At 40.0% G+C, this 22414-nt stretch overlaps 2 protein-coding genes and 1 long non-coding RNA gene across 7 annotated transcripts in view; 1 reads left to right on the top strand and 2 right to left on the bottom strand.

Annotated features, from left to right (window-relative positions):
* ZNF420 (zinc finger protein 420) overlaps positions 1-15567 on the bottom strand; it is a 28782-nt gene extending 13215 nt beyond the window's left edge. Inside the window, exons 1-7 of one of the 5 annotated variants that reach the window (XM_060398522.1) lie at positions 15426-15567; positions 13778-13828; positions 13141-13195; positions 12876-12946; positions 11991-12341; positions 3974-4060; positions 2547-2673 (exon numbers count right to left, since the gene is read on the bottom strand). In XM_060398522.1, coding sequence (XP_060254505.1) covers positions 2547-2673; positions 3974-3982 — 136 coding nt within the window. In that variant the 5' untranslated portion in view covers positions 3983-4060; positions 11991-12341; positions 12876-12946; ... (1 more) ...; positions 13778-13828; positions 15426-15567. The remainder of the gene's footprint in view (positions 1-2546; positions 2674-3973; positions 4061-11990; positions 12342-12875; positions 12947-13140; positions 13196-13777; positions 13829-15425) is intronic. The other 4 variants (XM_060398524.1, XM_060398523.1, XM_004015199.6 and 1 more) reach the window with 4 other exon arrangements.
* Positions 9507-10280, bottom strand: LOC105616883 (L-xylulose reductase; the record flags this gene model as incomplete). The annotated part of the gene is given in 3 exon segments (XM_027977920.2): positions 9507-9827; positions 9919-9983; positions 9986-10280. Coding segments are annotated over 3 exon segments (582 nt in total), but the record flags the coding sequence as incomplete, so codon positions are not given.
* Positions 15568-15798: 231 nt separating the features above from the next.
* LOC132657755 (uncharacterized) lies at positions 15799-21361 on the top strand. Its single transcript, XR_009596321.1, has 2 exons — positions 15799-15953; positions 17913-21361. It is a non-coding gene; the product is annotated as an uncharacterized LOC132657755 (long non-coding RNA).
* Positions 21362-22414: the final 1053 nt, after the last annotated feature.

The raw sequence follows: 22414 nt of genomic DNA on the forward strand, positions 1-22414 counted from the left end.
CCAATAAAAGGCAGTTCTAGTATATTCATTCTTTGTAAAATACACAGTTCTTAAAATATGATATTCAACTACAAAACACAAATAAGAGAATTTTTTTGTAATGAACTGTGTTTACTTGAATAGTTAGTAAAATGCATTGATCCTCTGTCTCACTATATTAATTATAAGCTCTTCTATTGTCAGAAAAACCATACATTTCTGCACCTATTTAAAAAACATTTAGAGTTGCTTTGGTAGATCTAAACTGTAACAATGAATCATAGCTTGCTTTCTCTGGCAATACTGCAAGTGTCCCAGAATTCATTTCTCTGCCCTGATCATCAAGGAAGACAGGAAGGAAGACAGAAGGAAGATAAGCAATTATATTTAAGGATAGAGGAGATAAATGTGCCCAATTAAACTATGGATGGAGGTTCATGACACTGTACAGGAGACAGCAATCAAGACTATCCCCAAGAAAAAGAAATGCAAAAAAGCAAAATTGCTGTCTAAGGAGGCCTTACAAATAGCTGTGAAAAGAAAAGTGAAAAGCAAAGGAGAAAAGGAAAGATATACTCACTTGAATGCAGAGTTCCAACTCACCTGAATGCAGAGTTCCAAAGAATAACGAGAGACAAGAAAGCCTTCCTCAGTAATCAGTGCAAAGAAATAGAGGAAAACAATACAATAGGAAAGACTAGAGATCTCTTAAGAAAATTAGATACCAAAGGAACAATTCATGCAAAGATGGGCTCGATAAAGGACAGAAACGGTATGGACCTAACAGAAGCAGAAGATATTAAGAAGAGGTGGCAAGAATACACAGAAGAACTATACAAAAAAGATCTTCATGACCCAGATAATCATGATGGTGTGACTACTCACCTAGAGCCAGACATCCTGGAATGTGAAGTCAAGTGGGCCTTAGGAAGTATCACTACAAACAAAGCTAGTGGAGGTGATGGAATTCCAGTTGAGCTATTTAAAATCCTAAAAGATGATGCTGTGAAAGTGCTACACTCAATATGCCAGCAAATTTGGAAAACTGAGCAGGGGCCACAGGACTGGAAAAGGTCAGTTTTCATTCCAATCCCAAAGAAAAGAAATGCCAAAGAATGCTCAAACTACTGTACAATTGCACTCATCTCACACACTAGTAAAGTAATGCTCAAAATTCTCCAAGCCAGGCTTCAACAATACATGAACCATGAACTTCCACATGTTCAAGATGGATTTAGAAAAGGCAGAGGAACCAGAGATCAAATTGCCAACATCTGCTGGATCATGGAAAAAGCAAGAGAGTTCCAGAAAAACATCTATTTCTGCTTTACTGACTATGCCAAAACCTTTGACTGTGTGGATCACCACAAATGGTGGAAAATTCTAAAAGAGACAGGAATACCAGACCACCTGACCTTCCTCTTCAGAAACCTATATGCAGGTCGGGAAGCAACAGTTAGAACTGGACATGGAACAACAGACTGGTTCCAAATAGGAAAAGGAGTACATCAAGGATGTATATTGTCACCCTGCTTATTTAACTTATATGCAGGGTACATCACAAGAAACGCTGGGCTAGCTGAAGCACAAGCTGGAATCAATGTTGCCGGGAGAAATATGAATAATCTCAGATATGCAGATAACACCACCCTTATGGTAGAAAGTGAAGAAGAAGTAAAGAGCCTCTTGATGAAAGTGAAAGAGGAGAGTGAAAAAGTTGGCTTAAAGCTCAACATTCAGAAAACTAAGATCATGGCATCTGGTCCCATCACTTCACGGCAATTAGATGGGGAAACAGTGGAAACAGTGGCTGACTTTATTTTGGGGGGCTCCAAAATCACTGCAGATGGTGACTGCAGCCATGAAAGGAAAAGACCACAGTCCTTGGAAAAAAAGTTATGACCAACCTAGACAGCATATTAAAAAGAAGAGATATTACTTTGCCAACAAAGGTCAGTCTAGTCAAGGCAATGGTTTTTCCAGTAGTCATATATGGATGTGAGAGTTGGACGATAAAGAAAGCTGAGGGCCGAAGAATAGATGCTTTTGAACTGTGGTGTTGGAGAAGGCTCTTGAGAGACCCTTGGACTGCAAGGAGATCCAACCAGTCCATCCTAAAAGAAATCAGTCCTGAATATTCATTAGAAAGACTGATGCTGAAGCTGAAACTCCAATACTTTGGCCACCTGATGTGGTGAGCTGACTCATTGGAAAAGACCCTGATGCTGGGAATGATTGAAGGTGGGAGGAGAAGGGGACGACAGAAGATGAGATGGTTGGATGGCATCACTAACATGATGGACATGAGTTTGAGTAAACTCCAGGAGTTGGTGATGAACAGAGAGGCCTGGCATGCTGCAGTCCATGGGGTCACAAAGAGTTAGACATGACTGAGCAACTGAACTGAACTGAATGAAACTATCCATTCTACTTCTAGCAATTTAAAACTATTCCTTTGAGAATAATACAAAATGCAGTTAATTACTTAAAAACAACCCTGAAATACTGGAAACGACAACAGCCATTCCAAAGATAGATCCTGAAATACTAGGGGTAGATGTTCTTACCTAGTGATACCAAGTTACTATAGTTCTCCAACATCACATCTCTATACAAATCCCTTTGAGCTGAGTCTAGGCAATCCCACTCTTCCTGAGAGAAGTCAATGGCAACATCTCTGAACATCACTGATCTCTGAAACAGAAACATAATAGTAGTTGTGAAAATAAAGAAAATACTTTTTCAATGGAAGGGGAGATGATGGAGAGAGCTCTCTACAAAGAAGGGAACAGAGCAATTTGGCTGGGCAGTCTTTTACATGGATGAGACACTAAACAAATTGGTGCTTCTCAAGTTTCTTTTTATGCTTATTGCTATAGATAGATTATCCATCTATGTTGCTGCATATAGAATATCTCATTATGCACATAAATCTGGAAATTCATGAAGTAAATACAATATCCCAATTAAAAGAAATAGCACACAAAGTACCCTGTACAATATGTATCTTATATACCATACATGCTCAATAAATGCGAGTTTCTCTTTCTTCTCCATTTAAGAAGGAAAAAATTTGGTAAATTTTTCTGTAAAATCTTATAAAATCTCTATAAGATTTGTAAAAAATGAAAGAATTTACTGAAACCTCAGGTGCATTATATTAATATCAGAACATTACATCAAAAAAAAGAACATTACATCATAGGCATTTTCCTATTACCAACAATTTAATAAATACTTAAAATAGGCTGTACAATAGCTCCATATAATGAATATATCTGACTTAGTAAGTGTGCATCATTAAACACTTTAGGTTATATAAAAACCTCATAAGCATTTCTTACTTTTGGGAGTTTATAATTCTCAACAGCATCATCATATGAATAATGATCTTTCTTGTTACTATTCATCACTTGAAAAACTCACCTTGTTCCTTATTCCAAGCAACAGAAAGGTGGTATGGATAATCTAAACTTACACATTTAAGATTAGCCCAACATGCTGAATCTCAAAATGATCCATGTTATTGGTACTGGTCAATCATGGATTCCCAGGGTAGATCCCTGATCCCTCTGTATTCAATCCCTAACTAATCATGCTGATAATCTTAAAAGCTCACAAAGCATGAGGTCTTGCTATGTATGGACACTAAGCCCAGTCAAGAGCAAATCCTACCTTGTCTAACGAGGAAACTAAGGTCTAAAGAGAATTTCAAAGTTTTCTCCTGTGTGGTGTATAAACATCTCTGTGTCTCTGCTTTTGTTATATCAGTGCTCCCAGTCAAAGATGCTCACTGGATTTTTGCCTAAGCATGTGAGTATAAACTAGATTAGAAAGGCATGCTTAGGGAAAACACTATCACTTATAACAATGGAACAAACCAGAAAGCACATTCCTGAGTGGGGTGAGTCAGGAAGGAAGTTTTCAGAATAAGCAATGCAAACATGCACATACTCTATAAAAAAGTGATTATTTAAAGAGGGTACTGGTTTACCTGAGCCATGGTTTCTAGAGCTGCGAGACATGATTGATCATCTTCTAGATTCCTATTTTAGAGAAGCACAGTCTGGAAAAGGTAGTGCTGGGGAGGAAAAAACAAAACCATGAGCCCATGCTTTGTACAAAGCTCCATATGGATAAATCAGAGTTATCTTTGTTGTTTTCCTCTTCCTGTCTCTTTCTACTATCCACAAAATACACACTAAGCAGGGGAGATACAGGTAGGTGATAGCTGTTACCCTGGTCAAACTCAATGCTCTCTCAATATACAAAAGAAAATATTTACAACTTCTCTGTTTATAAAATGAAACTTGTAGGCAATAAGACACATTTATATACAGTATAGGAAATGGCACCCCACTCCAGTACTCTTGCCTGGAAAATCCCATGGACAGAGGAGCCTGGTAGGTTACAGTCCATGGGGTCACAAAGACTTGGACACGAGTGAGCGACTTCACTCACTCATACCAAAAATGAGAGAATGTCCACCTGTTACATTTTAATATGTTAATGATCATACACAAAAACACAGAAGGTACAGTTAAATACTTATGCTTACAACCACAAAAAACATGTTGTTGACATCATTTATTTATAGTTGACATTTTAAAATAAAGGCCATATGTGTGTGTGTATGTGTGTCTGTGTCTGTAGAATCAAGGAAACGCATTAACTACAAACAGAGAATTCTACAAGTATGTGATAATTGGCAAGTCAAATATCACAAGCAGCGTTGCCACCAGTGCTGTAACTTTTTAAAATGGTTTTTAAAAACTCGGTAAATTTCTGAATAAAACAAAGTACAATCTTTTATCAAACTATGATAGCATTCCTGGAAGATTTAGCTAATAGCAAAACTATGCAATTAGTAGTAAAAGAGAAAAGTTGAACAATTTGAAAAGTATGTGAGAGATTCTAGACCCAAATAATAAAAAACACATTTCACCCTGCCCCCAGCTGTGGTCCTCATTTTGTAGGCCACTGAACAATTTTTTCTATTGTGCATTGCAGGACATCTAGATCAGGAGTTGGGTGAACTATTGCCCACCAACTATTTTTTTAAATAAAACTTTACTGAAATACATCTATACTCTATACTCATTCATTTATACACTGTCTTTGGTGACTTCCACACTATAATGGCAGAGTTGAGAGCTGCAAGAGACTATATGGCCCATAAAGCCTAAAATATGTACCGTCTAGCCCTATACAGAAAAGCTGTCAAACCTATGATCTAGATTCATGGTTTGCTTCAGTCTTTCAAAAGCCAGAAGCCTTCACCTCAGTTATCTTAACATTGACAAGCACCCAGTTATATTTCTAAAACATCCCTGCAGAAAGTCACTGCCTCTACAGAAAATCACTGATACAGGTGCTCAACAAATAATTAGAAACTCCACTTCTTCCAGCTGCAATAGGTAACTATGCCCATCATAACAATAAAAGAGAATTCAGGTGAAATGAAAATCACAATTAAAAATTCATCACAGAGCTAAAGATACAAATTTAAGTGAACTAATTAAATTCCAAACAGTGCCAAGTTTTTCTTAAAAAAACATATGTGGATGCTCCCATTCCTGGCAGGTTTAAACTAAATTTTACTTACCTTAAAGGTAAATAATCCAATTATTTCAATAAAAGGACAATATCAAAACGACAAAAAGCAAATTCCAACTATATGCTGTCTATAAGAAACAAACTTTAAATACAAACACAGATAAGTTAAAAGTTAAATGGAGAAATATATATCATACAAACGCTAAGTATAAGAAAGCTTGTGTACTCATATTAATATAAGGCAAAATAGATTTCAAGACAAAGAGTAATACTGGAACTAAATGATAAATTTATCAAGAAAATATAGCCATCCTAAATGTATAGAGACTTAAGAAAAAAAAATCAAATACTGAAAGCAAAACTTGACAGAACTAAAAGAAGAAACAGACAACTCTACAATCAGATTTGGAAATTTTAACATCTTTCTTTCAATAACTGATACAACAAAGATTTTTAAAAATTAGTAACAATATAGAGGATTTATTCAAAACCATCAAGCACTGTGATATAATTGCTATCATACCCAACTGTCAAGAACATCACACTCAACTGTCAAAAGCTGAGATACGCTGAGCTGCCAGTTGTTAGAAAAGCTAATGAAGACAACAGCCAAAATAAAGTACCAGTCAAGCCCTTAATCTTTAATCACTTACTAATCAGCTAGTATAAGCAAGAGGCTAGCCAAGAGAAAGTGCTGACTCTCCTACTGTTCCATTTTCCCCATGAAACAGCACCTATAGAGGGTCAGAAGGATAAATACAGATGCATGGAATCATCTCACTGCCAAAGGAGTACTCAAAAAAGAGGCCCCTCCCATTTCATGGAGAGGGAGATGGGGGAAGGGCTAGGAGTATTAGAATATTGAGTACCAAGTTACAATGGAGATAAAGTATCAAGGTTTGCCTCCCTATCCATGATAAGGAACTCTTGGCAGAGGTGTCTGATAAAGAGGTATTGAAGGACTTCCCTGGTGGTACAGTGGATAAAAATCTGCCTGCCCCGTGCACAGGACAAAGGTTCAATCCCTGGTCTGGGAAGATTCCCACATGCCACAGAGCAACTAAGCACAGCGCCACAACTAAAGCTCTCTGCAACTAGAGAAAACCTGTGTACAGCAACAACCAAATAAGTAAATAACTTAAATGTATTCTTTAAAAAGAGAGATTATAATGGAGGCACTTGGGTTAGAAAGGCAGATGTGCGTTAAGAGTGTGACTGGCGAGGGGGCCTAAGTCCTGGACTGCAACTCCCTTAGGATAACCATGACCAAAGTACTAAAAATATTTTAAGTTTGAGTCATTCAGAGTATATTTTCTGGTCTTGGTTCACACACAATTAAATTAGAAATAACAATAAGTTTTAGTAGAAACTCCAAATATCTGCAAATTAAACATATTTCTAAGTAACCCATAAGAAACCACAGGAGATTAGAAAATAGATTGAACTGAATGACTATGAAAACACAATTTATTGGAACTTCCCTGGAAGTCCAGTGGTTAGGACTCCACGGTTCTCTTGCAGGGTGCATGGGTTCAATCTCAGGTCAGGGAATTAAGATTCCACAAGCTGCAACTTACCAAATTTTGTGGGCTGTAGCAAAACCAGTATTTAAAGGAAAATTTATAGCTTTAAATGATAGGTAAAAAGAGAGCTATACCATCAGTGATTTAGGTTCCCATGTTCAAGAGCTGGCCAAAGAACAAATGAAGCTCAAAGTAAGAGGAAAAGAAATAAAGAAATAAACACAAAATCCACAATGGATTCAAAATGGATCCATTAAAATCCAAAATGGATTAACAGGGAATCAACAAAGTAAAAAATGTGTTCTTTCAAAAGATTAATACAATTGATAAGCTTCTAGCAAATCTATGGAGAAAAAGAAATTACCAATAGGAGAATACACTACAGAGTTCATAGGCATTAAAAGGATGATGCAACTCTATGCCAATAAACTTGACAACATGAATGATATGGACAAATACCTTAAAAGACAAATTATTAAAAATCACAGAAGAAGAAACAAAAAATAAACTGCCCCACAGATATTTCAGAAATTGAATTTTCAGTAAAAAACAAAACACCTTGTCCACAGAGAGGACCCAGATGACTTCACCAGTAAATTCTACCAACATTTAAGGCTGATATAGTACTATTCTTCCATAAACTTTTCCAGAAAGTAGGAAAAAGAGTAAACATTCTTTTTTACATTTTGAGGCAAAAAACCCATCCATAATACCAAACTTGACAAAAATATTACAAGAAAAAATTATAGTTCAATATCTCTCATTAACACAGACACACAAAAAATTGTAAGGTAATATCAAACAGACTCCATTTGACTTTGGAACTGTGTTTCATATAAGACAAAATTAAATCAAACTGGAAAAAAACATCCCAAAGAACCATAAGCAAATTGAAACAAACTTATCTGTTCATAATTCTAGCAGGGTAAACACAGAAAGGAAGTGTTTATTTCAAGGAACTTTAAAATACATACATTAAAAAATAAATAAATAAAATAAAATATATACATTTGACATTAGATTCCTAGTGCAATATAACCTACAGACAAAATAACTATAAACTGTTTTTCAGCAGCTATACTGTTATTAATGATTTTGGCACTGTTATTCTAAAACATTCACATTCTAAAATATTTACATCAGGTACACATATATCAATGAAAACGAAGCAAATATGTAATATCTTAATGTTATTAAGAATAAAGATTTTCAGAGTACAAAAAGAGATACAAACGTAAAAATTAAGAAAAACTGTAACCTTTAAATTCATTGGAAATATCAGTATAAACTCAGGATCTATTTTTCTCCTTCTAAAAAATACATATGTAACCAGCTCTATAAAAACCTACAAGCAATAACAACCAGAAACAATGAAAACTATCATCCTAATTGTGGCTTTTTAAAACAGTTTACCACTAAAAGGAACCACAGCTCCATATAGAAGTGGCTGATTTCATATTTAACACAGGAAAATGTATTAGATGGGCTTAGAACATCCTGTCACACCAGAAAGTTTGGAATCTACCAGACTCTAAAAGCCATCATAAGGAATTCAAAAGGAGCCAAATCAGAAGTAGTAAAGTAGTAAAGAGGATCCCACTGGTAAAAGATAATTTAAGTTTTAATAAGAATAACTGCTACGGACTGAACATACCAAACATATTTGAATCGACAAGTTCTTTTTTTTTTTTAAACTTGAAATCAGTTGTATTTTAAAATGAAATTAACAAATACTCAACATTTGTTCCATGACTTCCTAAACATTTTTGTACATATACTGTTAGCTGTGCTTTGGGGTGTAAGCCTTTTGTGTCTGTGTGGTGAGGACAGCATGGAAAAGTGGAGGACAGCATGGAAAAGTGGAGGACAGCATGGAAAAGTGGAGGACAGGCATCTCTGTGCCAGCTCCACCTCAAGGACATCAAACAGGAGGGAATATGTCACCATGGAAGTTGGCAAATTCTACAGCTGGATCTTGCGCTGGACTGTGCCCAGTACATGGTGAAGGACTCACAACGCTGAGGGAATATTCTCTCCGTAACTGAAAACCACCACCTGATTCAGCAAAGAAGTCATTCAATAGTGAACAAAGTGGTGAAGTTCCAGCATGCAGCCTGCTCAGCTCACTTTTGTTTTCTGCGCTGACTTAAGAAACACCAATGAACATTCACGTTAAAAACACCACCGCTTCCACCCTAGAGGCCTCTGGACAGGGCCGAAAGCCATCCTCGGTCAAATTCACTACCCTCCTTAGAAGCTGGCCTTCTGGAAGGTCCTACATGTCTGCCAGGGACTTAGGCCCGAAAAACTCTGGCAGAAGAGCCAGGCTGCCACTGACCCAGGATGAGAGCTGAAAGGGTGTCGCTACCTGGGACTCGTCCCCATGCCCAGCTCTGAGCTTTGCATCTTCCAGCCACATGACTGCAGCCTAGGTGTGAGTGTGCAGGCTGGACGGAAGAATCATGTTTACTGAAGAGATGGGGAAGGGGGATGGGGGTAAAGGTGGGTTCAGCATGGAACAGGGGTGTGTGGGGATGGAGGGGGCGCTTAGGTAGCCAGGAAGCCCCCATCCACTGGCACAGTGGAGCCTGTGGTCATGCTGCTGCGGTCACTGAGCAGGAAGAGGATGGTGTCCACCACGTTCTCCATCTCGGCAAACCTGCCAAGGGGGATGTGGTCCAGCATGGCCTTGGCCTTCTGAAGGTCACTCCAGGTGGCCTGGCCCATGGGTGTCATCACCACCGTGGGGTTGACTGCATTCACACGGATCTGCACTGGCACAGGCAGGGGGGCAGCTCGGGGGACTGAGGCTCTCTGAGCACATGGATTGGGTGAGGGGAGGCGTCCCACTGGGGCTCACCTTGTGTGGCCCGAGCTCCACAGCCATCACTTTGGTCAGTATGTCCAAGGCACCCTTAGTGGAGCCTGGGACACCTGGATGACCGCCCGAAGGTTCACATTGAAAGACATGTCATATGCCTCCTTGGTGACCTCCAGAAAGGGCTGTAGAAACACCACAGCTGCACTGTTCACCAGCAGGTCCACAGGGCCAACACCTCCCAGCGCCTGCTCCGTGGCCTCCCAGTCAGCTAGGTCCACGCACACGGTCTCTACCCCGGGGCACTCGTCTCGTGTAGCGCCTCGACAGTGCCGTGCCCGATTCCTGCGAGGAGCGCGGATGAGTGAGGGTACCCATCTCCTTGACAAGTTCTTAATGGTAATTTAAAAGAAAAACATAGGATAAATTCTGAAAGATACTGAAAAATAATGAGATGTAAAAGCAAGCTTTCATCCTACTTTTTTTTTTTTTGCCATATTTTAGTTCTCCCACCAGGGACTAACCCTGGGCCTGGGCAGTGAGATCACCAAATGCTAACACCGGACCACCAGGGAATTCCCTATTCTACTTTTTTCGGATAAGCTATATTTCAGGGTAACTAAGACACTGATGAGAGGATGGTTCCCTTTGCACAAGTATCCCAGCTAATAAATGCAGAAGAAATTATAGAATTAAGTAATATTCTGTAACTTCTGATGAAATAATGGATTCTAAAGGAAAGATTATCAATGGCTGCTAACATCATATAAAGGAAAACAACCAAATGTTATTCACTACTTCAGATACATACAAACACATACACTTACACATATATATCACTTGAAAGAAAAGTAGAAGAATAAAGGTAAGTACAGGGAGTTATCTACAGAGGGAAGAAACAAGGTGAAAGGGACAGGAATGGATGCTAGACTTCTCTAAATTCACCTTGTTCTATAGTTTTGATTTTAGAAATATGTAAATATTTTATGTGATTTTAAAACAAAATTAAATCAAAGTGGTGGGAAGACAATCCCTAAAACTAGAAAGCAAGGTGAAACAAAGGAGCCTGTGTCTCTCAAGTTGATGGTTTACCTATAAGAAAGGTTATTATAGGTGACTTTAAAAACACAGAATTTGATTACAGATCCTTTAGTGGGTTATGTCCTATTGAACTACATGAAGTCTGGGCTGTTTTCTGTATTTATAAGATTAGTAAAAATGTTGGCCTTGTTACTTTGAAACTCTTCCTCTCAATCCAAAAGGAAGCAGAAAAAAAAAATGGAAAAAGAAAGAACAGATAGAACAAATATAAATGGCAAGATGATAGATTTGACCCAAACTATACCAATAACCACACTAAATACAAATAGTAAAAACACTCCAATTAAAAAATGGATATTGTTAAACTGGATAAAAACACAGGATCCAAAGAACTGCTGCCTACAATAAATGTACTTTATCAGGACACAAATAGGTTAAAAGTATAGAAAAATACTGGACCTTAAAGAAAGCTGAGGGCCAAAGAATTGATGGCGTTGTGGAGAAGACTCTTGAGAGTCCCTTGGACTGCAAGGAGATCAAACTAGTCAATCCTAAGGAAATCAACCATGAATATTCACTGGAAGGACTGACGCTAAAGCTCCAATACTTTGGCCACCTGATGTGAAGAGCCGACTCACTGGAAAAGACCCTAATGCTGGGAAAGATTGAAGGCAAAAGGAGAAGCGGGTGGCAGAGGACGAGATGGCTAGATAGCGTCACCAATTCAATGGACATGAATCTGAGCAAACTCCAGGAGATAGTGAAGGACAGGGAGGCCTAGCATGCTGCAGTCCATGGGGTCTCAAAGACTGAGACACAACTTAGCACCTGAACAATAACAACAGAAAAAGATATACCATGCTAACATTAATGAAAAAAAGCTGAAGTGGCTATATTAAATATCAGATGAATGTTCAGAGCAAAGAATATAACAAGAGGAAACCATTTCAGAATGATAAAGGGGTCAATTCAACATCTGAGTCTGAAATATTTATGTAACTAATAATACAGCTTCCAAATAAATGAAACAGAAACTGATAGAAATTACAGAGAAAGAGGTAAATCCAACTCACTCAGTAACAGTACAGAAGATTTAAGGGGGCTTCCCTGGTGGCTCCGGAGAGGGCAATGCACCCCACTCCAGTACTCTTGCCTTGAAGACTCCCGTGGACGGAGGAGCCTGGTGGGCTGCAGTCCATGGGGTCACACAGAGCCGGACACGACTGAGCGACTTCACTTTCACTTTTCACTTTCATCCATTGGAGAAGGAAATGGCAACCCACTCCAGTGTTCTTGCCTGGAGAATCCCAGGGACAGCGGAGCCTGGTGGGCTGCCGTCTTTGGGGTCGCACAGAGTCGGACACGACTGAAGCAACTTAGCAGCAGCAGCAGCAGCCCTGATGGCTCAGGGGTAAAGAGTCTACCTGCAATGCAGGAGATGTGAGTTCAATCCCTGGGTTGGGAAGATCCCCTGGAGGAGGGCATGGAAACCCACTCCAGTATTCTTGCCTAGAGAATCCCATGGACAGAGGAGCCTGACAGGCCCCAGTCCATAGGGTTGCAGAGCTGGACACAACTCAAGCGACTGAGTACAGCACACGGAAGATTTAAACACTACCAATCTATCTGTCTTAGCAAGTATTCACAGAACATTCTGCTCAACAGTGGCAGAATACAGTTTTTTCAGTGCACACCAAACATTTATAGGAGAGCCCACACGTTCTGGGTCATAAAATAAATGTTCATAAATTTAAAACGATTCAAGTCATATGAAGTATATTCTCTGAACATAATGGAATGAAATTAGAAATCAGTGGCAGAAAAACACCTGGAAGATCCTTAAAATGTTTGAAAACTAAATAAAGTGTTGCTAAATAACCCCATACAACAAACAAGAAATCAAAAGGCAAATTAGGAGGGATTGTGAACTGAAGGCAGAATAACTGAAATAAGATTACCAAGTGGGGACTTCTTGGTGGTCCAGTGGTTACGAATCTACCTTGCAACGCAGAGGATGTAGGTTCAATCCCTGGTAGGAGAATTAAGATCTCATGTGCCTCACGGCAACTAAGCCTGTGAACCACCACTACTGAGCCTGAGGGCTCCAGGGCCATGCTCCCCAATTAGACAGTCCCTGCACCACCACAAAAGATCCCACATGACCCAAGTAAGACCCGATGCAACCAAATAAATAATTATTAAAAAAAAAAAAAAAAAGATTACCAAGTGATAACTTTTAAGGTGGGCATGTGATAGTTCATTACACTTTTGTGTATCTCTGAAAAATAACAAAAAAAAGTTAAAACAGAATGCTGCTGTGTCAGAAATAACACAACAGAGCTCTTCCTTTTTAAATTTATGGATCTCAAGGTCCTTCTTCCTCAGTCTAACCACTACTAGGAAGCCCTCTGGAGAAGGCAATAGCACCCCACTCCAGTACTCTTGCCTGGAAAATCCCATGGACGGAGGAGCCTGGTAGGCTGCAGTCCATGGGGTCGCTGAGAGTTGGACACGACTCAGTGACTTCACTTTCACTTTTCACTTTTATGCATTGGAGAAGGAAATGGCAACCCACTCCAGTGTTCTTACCTGGAGAATCCCAGGGACGGCGGAGCCTGGTGGGCTGCCGTCTATGGTGTCGCACAGAGTCGGACACCACTGAAGCGACTGAGCAGCAGCAGCAGCAGGATGCATCCATCACAATTAACTGCACATATATTCCTTGCTCCCAGTCTACAGAAAATTGCCTGGCCCCTCCATCATTTGAGAAAGTTTAGGTGGGACATTTCAAAAAGAAAAGATTCTTACATCCCGAAAAAGCAAAATCATTTCATGAAACAAAGAGGAAACATATACACACCTTGAAGCTTGCTTCTGACTGTACGACAGTCATTCTTCCTTCTTCTGGGTGCTACTCTCAGAGGGGAAAAAAAAGAACCATGAAATACTGGCCCTTTCTGAGGGTATACTCTAAATTAGAACCCCCATCCCATTAATCTACCCCTCATTTAATATAGAAGAAAATCAGAAGGAGACTAGAACAGTTCTGCACTTTCTGTATTAGAAAGAAGGGTCAAGATCACAGCCATCTTGGGCTAGAATCTGTTTCTGAATTCAAAGCTGTCTGTTGGAGACAAACTGCAGTGGAGTGTACAGTTTCCCAAGTCTCTGACTGACTCTTCTAGCACACTCTCTGGAAGTATTCCCACTCCTGGAATTCCATTACATTTCCCAGTGACCTGTCTTGAAGGTGCCATCAGTTCTAAAATTCTCATCTCAAGAATCTGTGCTTTAGAAATAACTAATATTCTTGAATCAGGAGTTCTAATTTCTGACATTCCTTCCTGTCACTTTTCTGCATTCAAAAACCCTGAAGGTTATAAGGTGAGAGGACACCAGCAAGCAGTAGGGAAGTTACATCTTAAACCCCACAGCAAACTAAGGATAAATATGAAAAATGAAGCACCACAGCCAATGTGTGAAAAGAGGGGAAATGAATCACTGTGATCAAAAGAGAAAGAAGTCATCCTCAGAGGACCACATGGGATTCTTTTTTTTTTTTTTTAATATTTATTTATTTGGGTGTTCCAGGTCTTAGTTGTAGCATGAAGGATCCTCAGTTGCAGCATGTGGGATCTAATTCCCGAACCAGGGATGGAACCCAGGCCCCCTGGATCCGAAGCAGGGCGTCTTAGCTACTGGATCACCAGGGAGGTACCCACATGGGATTCTTGATCCATAGGCAGACTCAGCCCCAGAATGAATCCAGAAATACCAATATGCAATTTTACCTCTGTATCCAGCTAAACTTCCGTAAGGTCACAGGCTATGAAACATACAAATGACTTACAGAGTCACACACAATCACATTTCCACAGTCTCACAGCCAGTCACAATCACCAAGTTAACACTACACTGTCTGACCATCTGGTCTGAAAATCCAATCCTATACTGAACATACACATCACTCAAGCACATACAAGCACCCTGCGGGGGACACACAGAGCCCAAAATAACCTTTCACAACACTTTACTCTTTTCACAGTCATTCAATCAGATAGTCAGAAAAACACAACCAAGTACCACTTCAAGGAAACAAGCAATCACAAACATCGTGTTACAGAAACATGATCATAACACCTCAAAGTAACAGGCAAACCCCAGTAACACACACACAACCTCAAAGTAACACAAGCACTTCCAAACAGCCTGTCACAACAACACTGTCGCACATCGCAGGCTTGAACAAACGGTCCACACACAATTATACTGTCACATAAGCACATCTCCACTCAGGGAAGCACGCGGTCAGGTACACAGTCAAAGCAGAACTACCACATCCTCAGAGTCAAAAACAACTCACACTCACACAAATGCTTACACACAAAACCACAGTAGGACACGCCCATTCGCCAATACGGTAACCAATACCAGGTTGCCTGACACACACACAGACACACACCCCGACGCTTCCTCGGAGCGTTTCCGCCCTGGCGTTCCGGACATACCTCGACAGAGGGTGCATGCAGTCCTGGCCCAGGATCTAGTGCCCGGAGTCCCTGCCGGGTTTCGGGTTCGCCCGCCCTGCGGGAGCCAGGCCAAACTCCACCAGGGACGCAGCCCTCTCCCCACGCGACGTCCCCAAATCACGCGAAAAAACGGAAATGGAGCCGCGTTCGGGACGCGGTGGCTCTGGGAAATGTAGTCCAACTCCGGGCAGGCTGTGGCTGGCCGGCCAGGACGCTAGGAGACCTAGTTCACTAACTCCCGGCGGGGTTCGTGGACCCCACTGCTGCTAGAACCAGTTAGCTCCAACTGCCGCGCCCCGGAGATTTCTGGGAGAGCCCGCCTGCTTTCATTGCGCAGGCGTGGGACGCGCTTGGCTCTAGCCTTTGGGGCAAAGACTGCGGCCGCTGTTGAGTGGTCTCGCGCGTCATGGCCGATCAGGAAAAAGTGGGACAGGCAGATAGGGCAGGTGCAGGGAATCAGCTTGAGCGTCAGATTGACACGAGACCCTGTGTGTCCCTTTGGAGCAGGTGAATATGTGCGAGACATTGCGAGACATTTGCGGGTGGACTAGGAGTCCCTCAGTGACCGGGTATAGGACTGTGTTTCTGCCTGTGTGTGATTCTATGTGCTGCTGGGTGTCAGGTGATTCGTAGGAGAAGCTGCATAGTAATAGCATTTTACAACTGTGTGGGATTGTCTGAGAGATTAAGGGAACTCTGCCTTTGTCGTTTGTTTTGTGTCCATAATTGAGAGTGGTTGTGTGACTGGTGATGATTTGTCTTATATAAATGTACTTTTATTATGCCTACATCTGAACATCTGTAGGAGTGTGACTAGTAAAAGAACATATGCGACTGTGAAAAAACGATGGATGGTCAAATTAATTCTTCCTTGAACACCAGTTTGATAGTCTGGAAAAGGTCATCAGTTCATTTGGCAAATAATTTAGGCCTGATTTTTCTACTGGATCAAATACATGTAATTATGGGGAAGAATGCAAAATCAACTTAGTCAGCTGTTGTTGTTTTTTTAAGAAATATATTTTCAAAGGCAACCTTAGGGTAACCGCTTTTTCCTTCACCACAGCCCTTCAAAGTAGGCATTCATTCTTTTCTACTATTAAAGGGACTTTGTTGGGTAAGGTTGAGAGGCCATCCAGTTAATAAAACAATAAAATAATTATACATAAATTTCAGTAGAGTCCAGCATTGGTCAAATTTCCTGAGTTCTAGGTCAAACCCTGTTCCCCTTTTCTATGAGCATATGTGTGTTAGTTACTTAGTCGTGTCCAACTCTTTGCAACCCCATAGACCACAGCCCACCAGGCCCCTCCGTCCACGGGATTCTCTAGGCAAAAACACCGGAGTGGGTCACCATTTACTTCTCCAAAAGAAACTGTAGAAAGAAAGAAAGTGAAGTCGTTCAGCTGTGTCCGACTCTTTGTGACCCCATGGACTATAGCCCTACTAGGCTCCTCCATCCATGGTATTTTTCAGGCAAGAATACTGGAGTGGGTTGCCATTTCCTTCTCCATTCTATGAGCATACCTTGACTCAAAGAGAGAAAAGAACTTAATGTAGGTCTGTTGATAAGCCTCAGCTTGTCTTCACTTACTTCATGACCTCCTGTTCTTAAAAAAAAATCACAAACTTGTGAACGTCCAGCCCAAAAGAGATGGAGCTGTCGTTTCATCACTCCTTGGGGGATGGAAGAGCAAGAACTAATAAAGCTTATCTGATTTTTAGGACCATTTACCAAATACTTTGATTTCTTCCCAATTTTGTGGAGTAGCAAGTTTGGTGACCAAGATTGTTGAGTGAATGAACCTGTGTGCTTGATCCAATATAGCTATGTGAAATAGAGATGGTCAAATCGCTCTGACTTAGAGTGGGTCAGAATGTCAGAGTGGACCAAAATTTTGTCAAGAGGATACATAGGAAATGTAGTTTTTTGGTTTTTTAAGAGGTGACACATTCTGGTTTCAAATTGGACAGACATGCATAGGTCTCAAGCCCCATCTTGATTGTCTGTTGTTGTCTCTTTTGGCTTTTGAATAGTTGTGATGATTGCTTGCAAGAGAAAAGAAATTACTGTTTAAAAAACAGGAATTAGTAACCTGAGATGAATAGATTCTATGTAGTTGGGTTTCTTATTGTATATTAAACTTATGACATTTTGTATGTGTATAAATGTGATTTTTCTTTTCCAGAGAAAGTAGAGGCACCTTTATCAGATTGACAGAGGTACTTTGACCCTCCCCCAGAACTAAAGACCTTTAGAAATAAAGGTCACAGGAGCTGAGGAGGACCTTTTTTCAGCATACTATATTGATATATTTAATATAAAAAATAGTATATATTTTTGGAAGGATATGCCCCTCTGTCAGTAGTAATCTTTGAGGCAAGAAGCGAGGACTTATGGTAAAGGGGGAGAGTGTCAAAGAGGACTTTAGGTATTAATGATAATATCTCTTTTTTCCTTACAAGGAAAACATATTACTCGTGTATGTAAATTTTAATCTTAAAAGTCAAAAGGAAATGGAGATGTTGAAGATTGTGGAGCAAGAAATGAGTCAAGGAACCTAAATTCTGTGGAAGAAGATAAAATCCAGAAAAACCATGGAGAAAACTGCAAAGGGGAAAGAATGCACAGGCAATAATTTTTCATAAGCCCCAGGTGCCCTGTTTATTAGCTGGCAATTTTAGATTTACATTATGGCCCAGACCCTCAAGGATTAGTTATTGCTTGAGCCCAGCAACTAGAGCCCTGTGGTAGTGAATGTCCCATGAACATTCAGTTCAGTTCAGTTCACTCACTCAGTCATGTACCATGAACATTACTGGTAAGTATATTCTTTTCCCTGGCATTGGGTCATTTTCTTTAAGACTCTTTATCAATGCTGGCAATAGATGAGGTTTATACATATGAGTACATATGAGTCATATGCCTGACTGAGTACATATGAGTCAGGCATTTATTCGGTGATCTCAGGTTCTCAAGTATTTTTATAATTATTTTTCATAAGTGCAATATTGTGAGTATTCAACACCATGAATATACATAAGAAATTTAACATTGATTCGTAATATCATCTAATATATAATCTGCTTTTACATTGTTCCAGTTGTTCCCCGATACCCTATATGTGCATTTTAAAAACTGATACATACTCCAAGTCAAAATCTCACGTTGCAGTGGACCGGCTTTTATGTCTCACAGTTCTGGAGCCTGGGAAGTCCAAGATCAAGATACAGGCAGATTTTGTTCCTTCTGAGAGCCCTTCCTGGTTTACAGATGGCCACCATCTTGCTGTTTTCTCACATGGTGAAAAAAGGGCCTATCTTTTTAATGTAGAGCAGTATTCCCTTCCAGAGAAGGCAGTGGTAACCCACTCCAGTACTCTTGCCTGGAGAATCCCAGGGACGGCAGAGCCTGGTGGGCTGCCACCTATGGGGTCACACAGAGTCAAACACGACTGAAGCAACTTAGAGCAGCAGCAGCAGCAGCATTCCCTTCACTTGTTTTGTGTTTTACAATGACATTTTAAAGAATTGAAGAGGCTAGAATGGTAAGCCTAACATTCTGAATTTCCTTGTTCTGTCATGATTAGGTTATACCTAAATATATTTGACAAGAATACTAGAGGCAGTGCTGTATGCATCCTATTATATCACATCAGTTCAATTCAGTTGCTCAGTCATGTCCTACTCTTTGTGACCCCATGGACTGCAGCACACCAGGCTTCCCTGTCCATTGCCAATCCTGGACTTTACTCAAACTCATGTTCATTGAGTTGGGGATGCCATCCAACCATCTCATCTTCTGTCGTCCCCTTCTTCTCCGGCCTTCAATCTTGCCCAGCATCAGAGTCTTTTCCAATGAGTCAGTTCTTTGCATCAGATGGACAAAGTATTGAGAGTTTCAGCTTCAGCGTCAGTCCTGCCAATGAATATTCAGGACTGATTTCCTTTAGGATTGACTGGTTTGATCTTCTTGCAGTTCAAGGGACTCTCAAGAGTCTTCTACAACAGCACAGTTCAAAAGCATCAATTCTTCGGCGCTCAGCTTTCTTTTTAGTCCAACTCTCACATCTATACATGACTACTGGAAAAACCATAGCTTTGACTAAATGGACTTTTGTTGGCAAAATAATGTCTCTGCTTTTTAATATGCTGTCTACGTTGGTTATAGCTTTTCTTCCAAGAAGCAAGCATCTTTTAATTTCATGGCTGCAGTCATCATCTGCAATGATTTTGGAGCCTAAAACAATAAAGTCTGTCACAGTTTCCACTGTTTCCCCATCTATTTGCCATGAAGTGATGGGACCAGATGCTGTGATCTTAGTTTTCTGAGTGTTGAGTTTTAAGCCAACTTTTTCACTCTCCTCTTTCACTTTCATCAAGAGGCTCTTTAGTTCTTCTTCACATTCTGCCATAAGGGTGGTGTCATCTGCATATCTGAGGTTATTGATATTTCTCCCAGCAATCTTGATTCCATTTTGTGCTTCTCCAGCCCGGCATTGTGCATGATGTACTCTGCATATAAGTTAAATAAGCAGGGTGACAATATACATCCTTGACATACTCCTTTCCTGATTTGGAAACAGTCTGTTGTTCCATGTCCAGTTCTAACTGTTGTTTCCTGACCTGCATACAGATTTCTCAAGAGGCAGGTCAGGTGGTCTGTATTCCCATCTGTTTCAGAATTTTCCAATTTGTTGTGATCCACACAGTCAAAGGCTTTGGCATAGTCAGTAAAGCAGAAATAGATGTTTTTCTGGAACTCTTGCTTTTTTGATGATCCAGTGGATGTTGGCAATTTGATCTCTCTCTGGTTCCTCTGCCTTTTCTAAATCCAGCTTGAACATCTGGAAGTTCTCTGTTCACGTACTGTTGAAGCCTAGCTTGGAGAACTTTGAGCATTACTTTAACTAGCATGTGAGATGAGTGCAATTGTGTGGTAGACTCCAACGCAAATTTGGCCTTGGGGCAAAGAATGAAGCAGGGCAAAGGCTAATAGCGTTTTGCCAAGAGAATGCACTGGTCATACCAAACACCCTCTTCCAACAACACAAGAAAAGACTCTACACATGGACATCACCAGATGGTCAATACTGAAGTCAGATTGATTATATTCTTTGCAGCCAAAGATGGAGAAGTTCTATACAGTCAGCAAAAGCAAGACTGAGAGCTGACTGTGGCACAGATCATAAACTCCTTATTGCCAAATTCAGACTTAAATTGAAGAAAGTAGGGAAAACCACTAGACCATTCAGGTATGACCTAAATCAAATCCCTTACAATTATACAGTGGAAGTGACAAATAGATTCAAGGGATTAGATCTGATAGACAGAGTGCCTGAGAACTAAGGACGGAGGTTTGTGACCATCCCCAAGAAAAAGAAATGCAAAAAGACAAAATGGTTGTCTGAGGAGGCCTTACAAATAGCTGAGAAAAGAAGATTAGTGAAAAGCAAAGGAGAAAAGGAAAGATACACCCACTTGAATGCAGAGTTCCAAAGAATAGCAAGGAGAGATAAGTAAGGCTACCTCAGTGATCAGTGCAAAGAAATAGAGGAAAACGATAGAATGGGAAAGATCTCTTTAAGAAAATTAGAGATACCAAGGGAACGTTTCAGGCAAAGATGAGCACAATAAAGGACAACTACTGAGCCCATGTGCAGCAGTTAATGAAACCTGTGCACCCTAGAGCCTGTGCTCCACAAGAGAAGCAACTTCATTAGAAGCTTGTGTACCACAGCTAGAGAGCAACCCCTGCTCACCCCAACTAGAGAAAAGCCTGCACAGCAGTGAAGACCCAGCACATCCAAAAATAAATAAAAATTATATGTATAAAAATGAATGAGTGTAACTGTGTTCCAATAAAACTACAGAAACAGGCAGTGGCAGGATTTAGCTGGGGAGGGGGGTGACTATTTTTTGTCAGCCTTTGTTCTAGGATGTGTATTATGAATGTTGTATCACTGAACATAGGGTATTTGGAACATGCAAATATTGTCACCTTTACTAGACAATGCAGTATTTTTCAAAGGAGATTTTTCAACTTTTATTCCTTACTAACATTTGAAATTGTCAGAATTTTAAGTTTAGGTCAATCTGGTAGATGGGTATGAGAGGAAATCTCATTTTGGTTTTACTTTGCATTTCTCTAATTAAGGCTAAGGTTTTATCTGGAAATATTTACTGGCCATTTGTCTAGTATGAAATGCATATTAAAGTTATGCGCTCATTTTTTCCTTAAATTGTCTTATAGAAATTTTATTTAAAATATTCTGGATGTTTATCTTGTGTTAGTCATATGTATTGAAAGCTTGTCTTTTCATTCTCTAGGGAACATTTCAATAAGCAGAAGTTCTCTAATGTCAGATTTATTTTAAAAGTTTTAAAGATTTGTTCTTTTTTGTGTGTTTTAAGAAATCATTATCTTATACCAAGCTCTTAAATTTATTCTCCTACATTATCTTCTTAAAGTTTATAGTTTTGCCTTCCACATTTTTGGTTGTTATAAAATCTTTGGGAATCAATCTGTTTCTGAAAGATAAAAGAGTATAATTTATGTGTGTGTACACCAATTGTTCCAGAACATGAAAAGGCCATCATTTCCCTTCTTATTGACAGTCATAAATTAGATTAACATATATGTATGGAACTGATGGGGGAGGGTCTTTATTCAATCTGTTGATTACTTTATTATTCCCTGTAATATGTACATGATCTTGATTGTTGTTGTTCAGTCACTCAGTCGTGTCCAACTCTTTGTGACCCCATGGACTGCAATATGCCAGGCTTCCCTGTCCTTCAGCATCTCCTGGAGTTTGCTGAAACTCATGTCCATTGAGTCAGTGATGCCATCCAACCATCTCATCCTCTGTCATCCCCTTCTCCTCCTGCCTTCAATCTTTCCTAGCATCAGGGTCTTTTCTAATGAGTCAGCTCTTTACATCAGGTGGCCAAAGTATTGGAGCTTC

Source organism: Ovis aries, chromosome 14 (genome assembly GCF_016772045.2).
Source record: "Ovis aries strain OAR_USU_Benz2616 breed Rambouillet chromosome 14, ARS-UI_Ramb_v3.0, whole genome shotgun sequence".
Classification (NCBI taxonomy): Eukaryota; Metazoa; Chordata; class Mammalia; order Artiodactyla; family Bovidae; genus Ovis; species Ovis aries.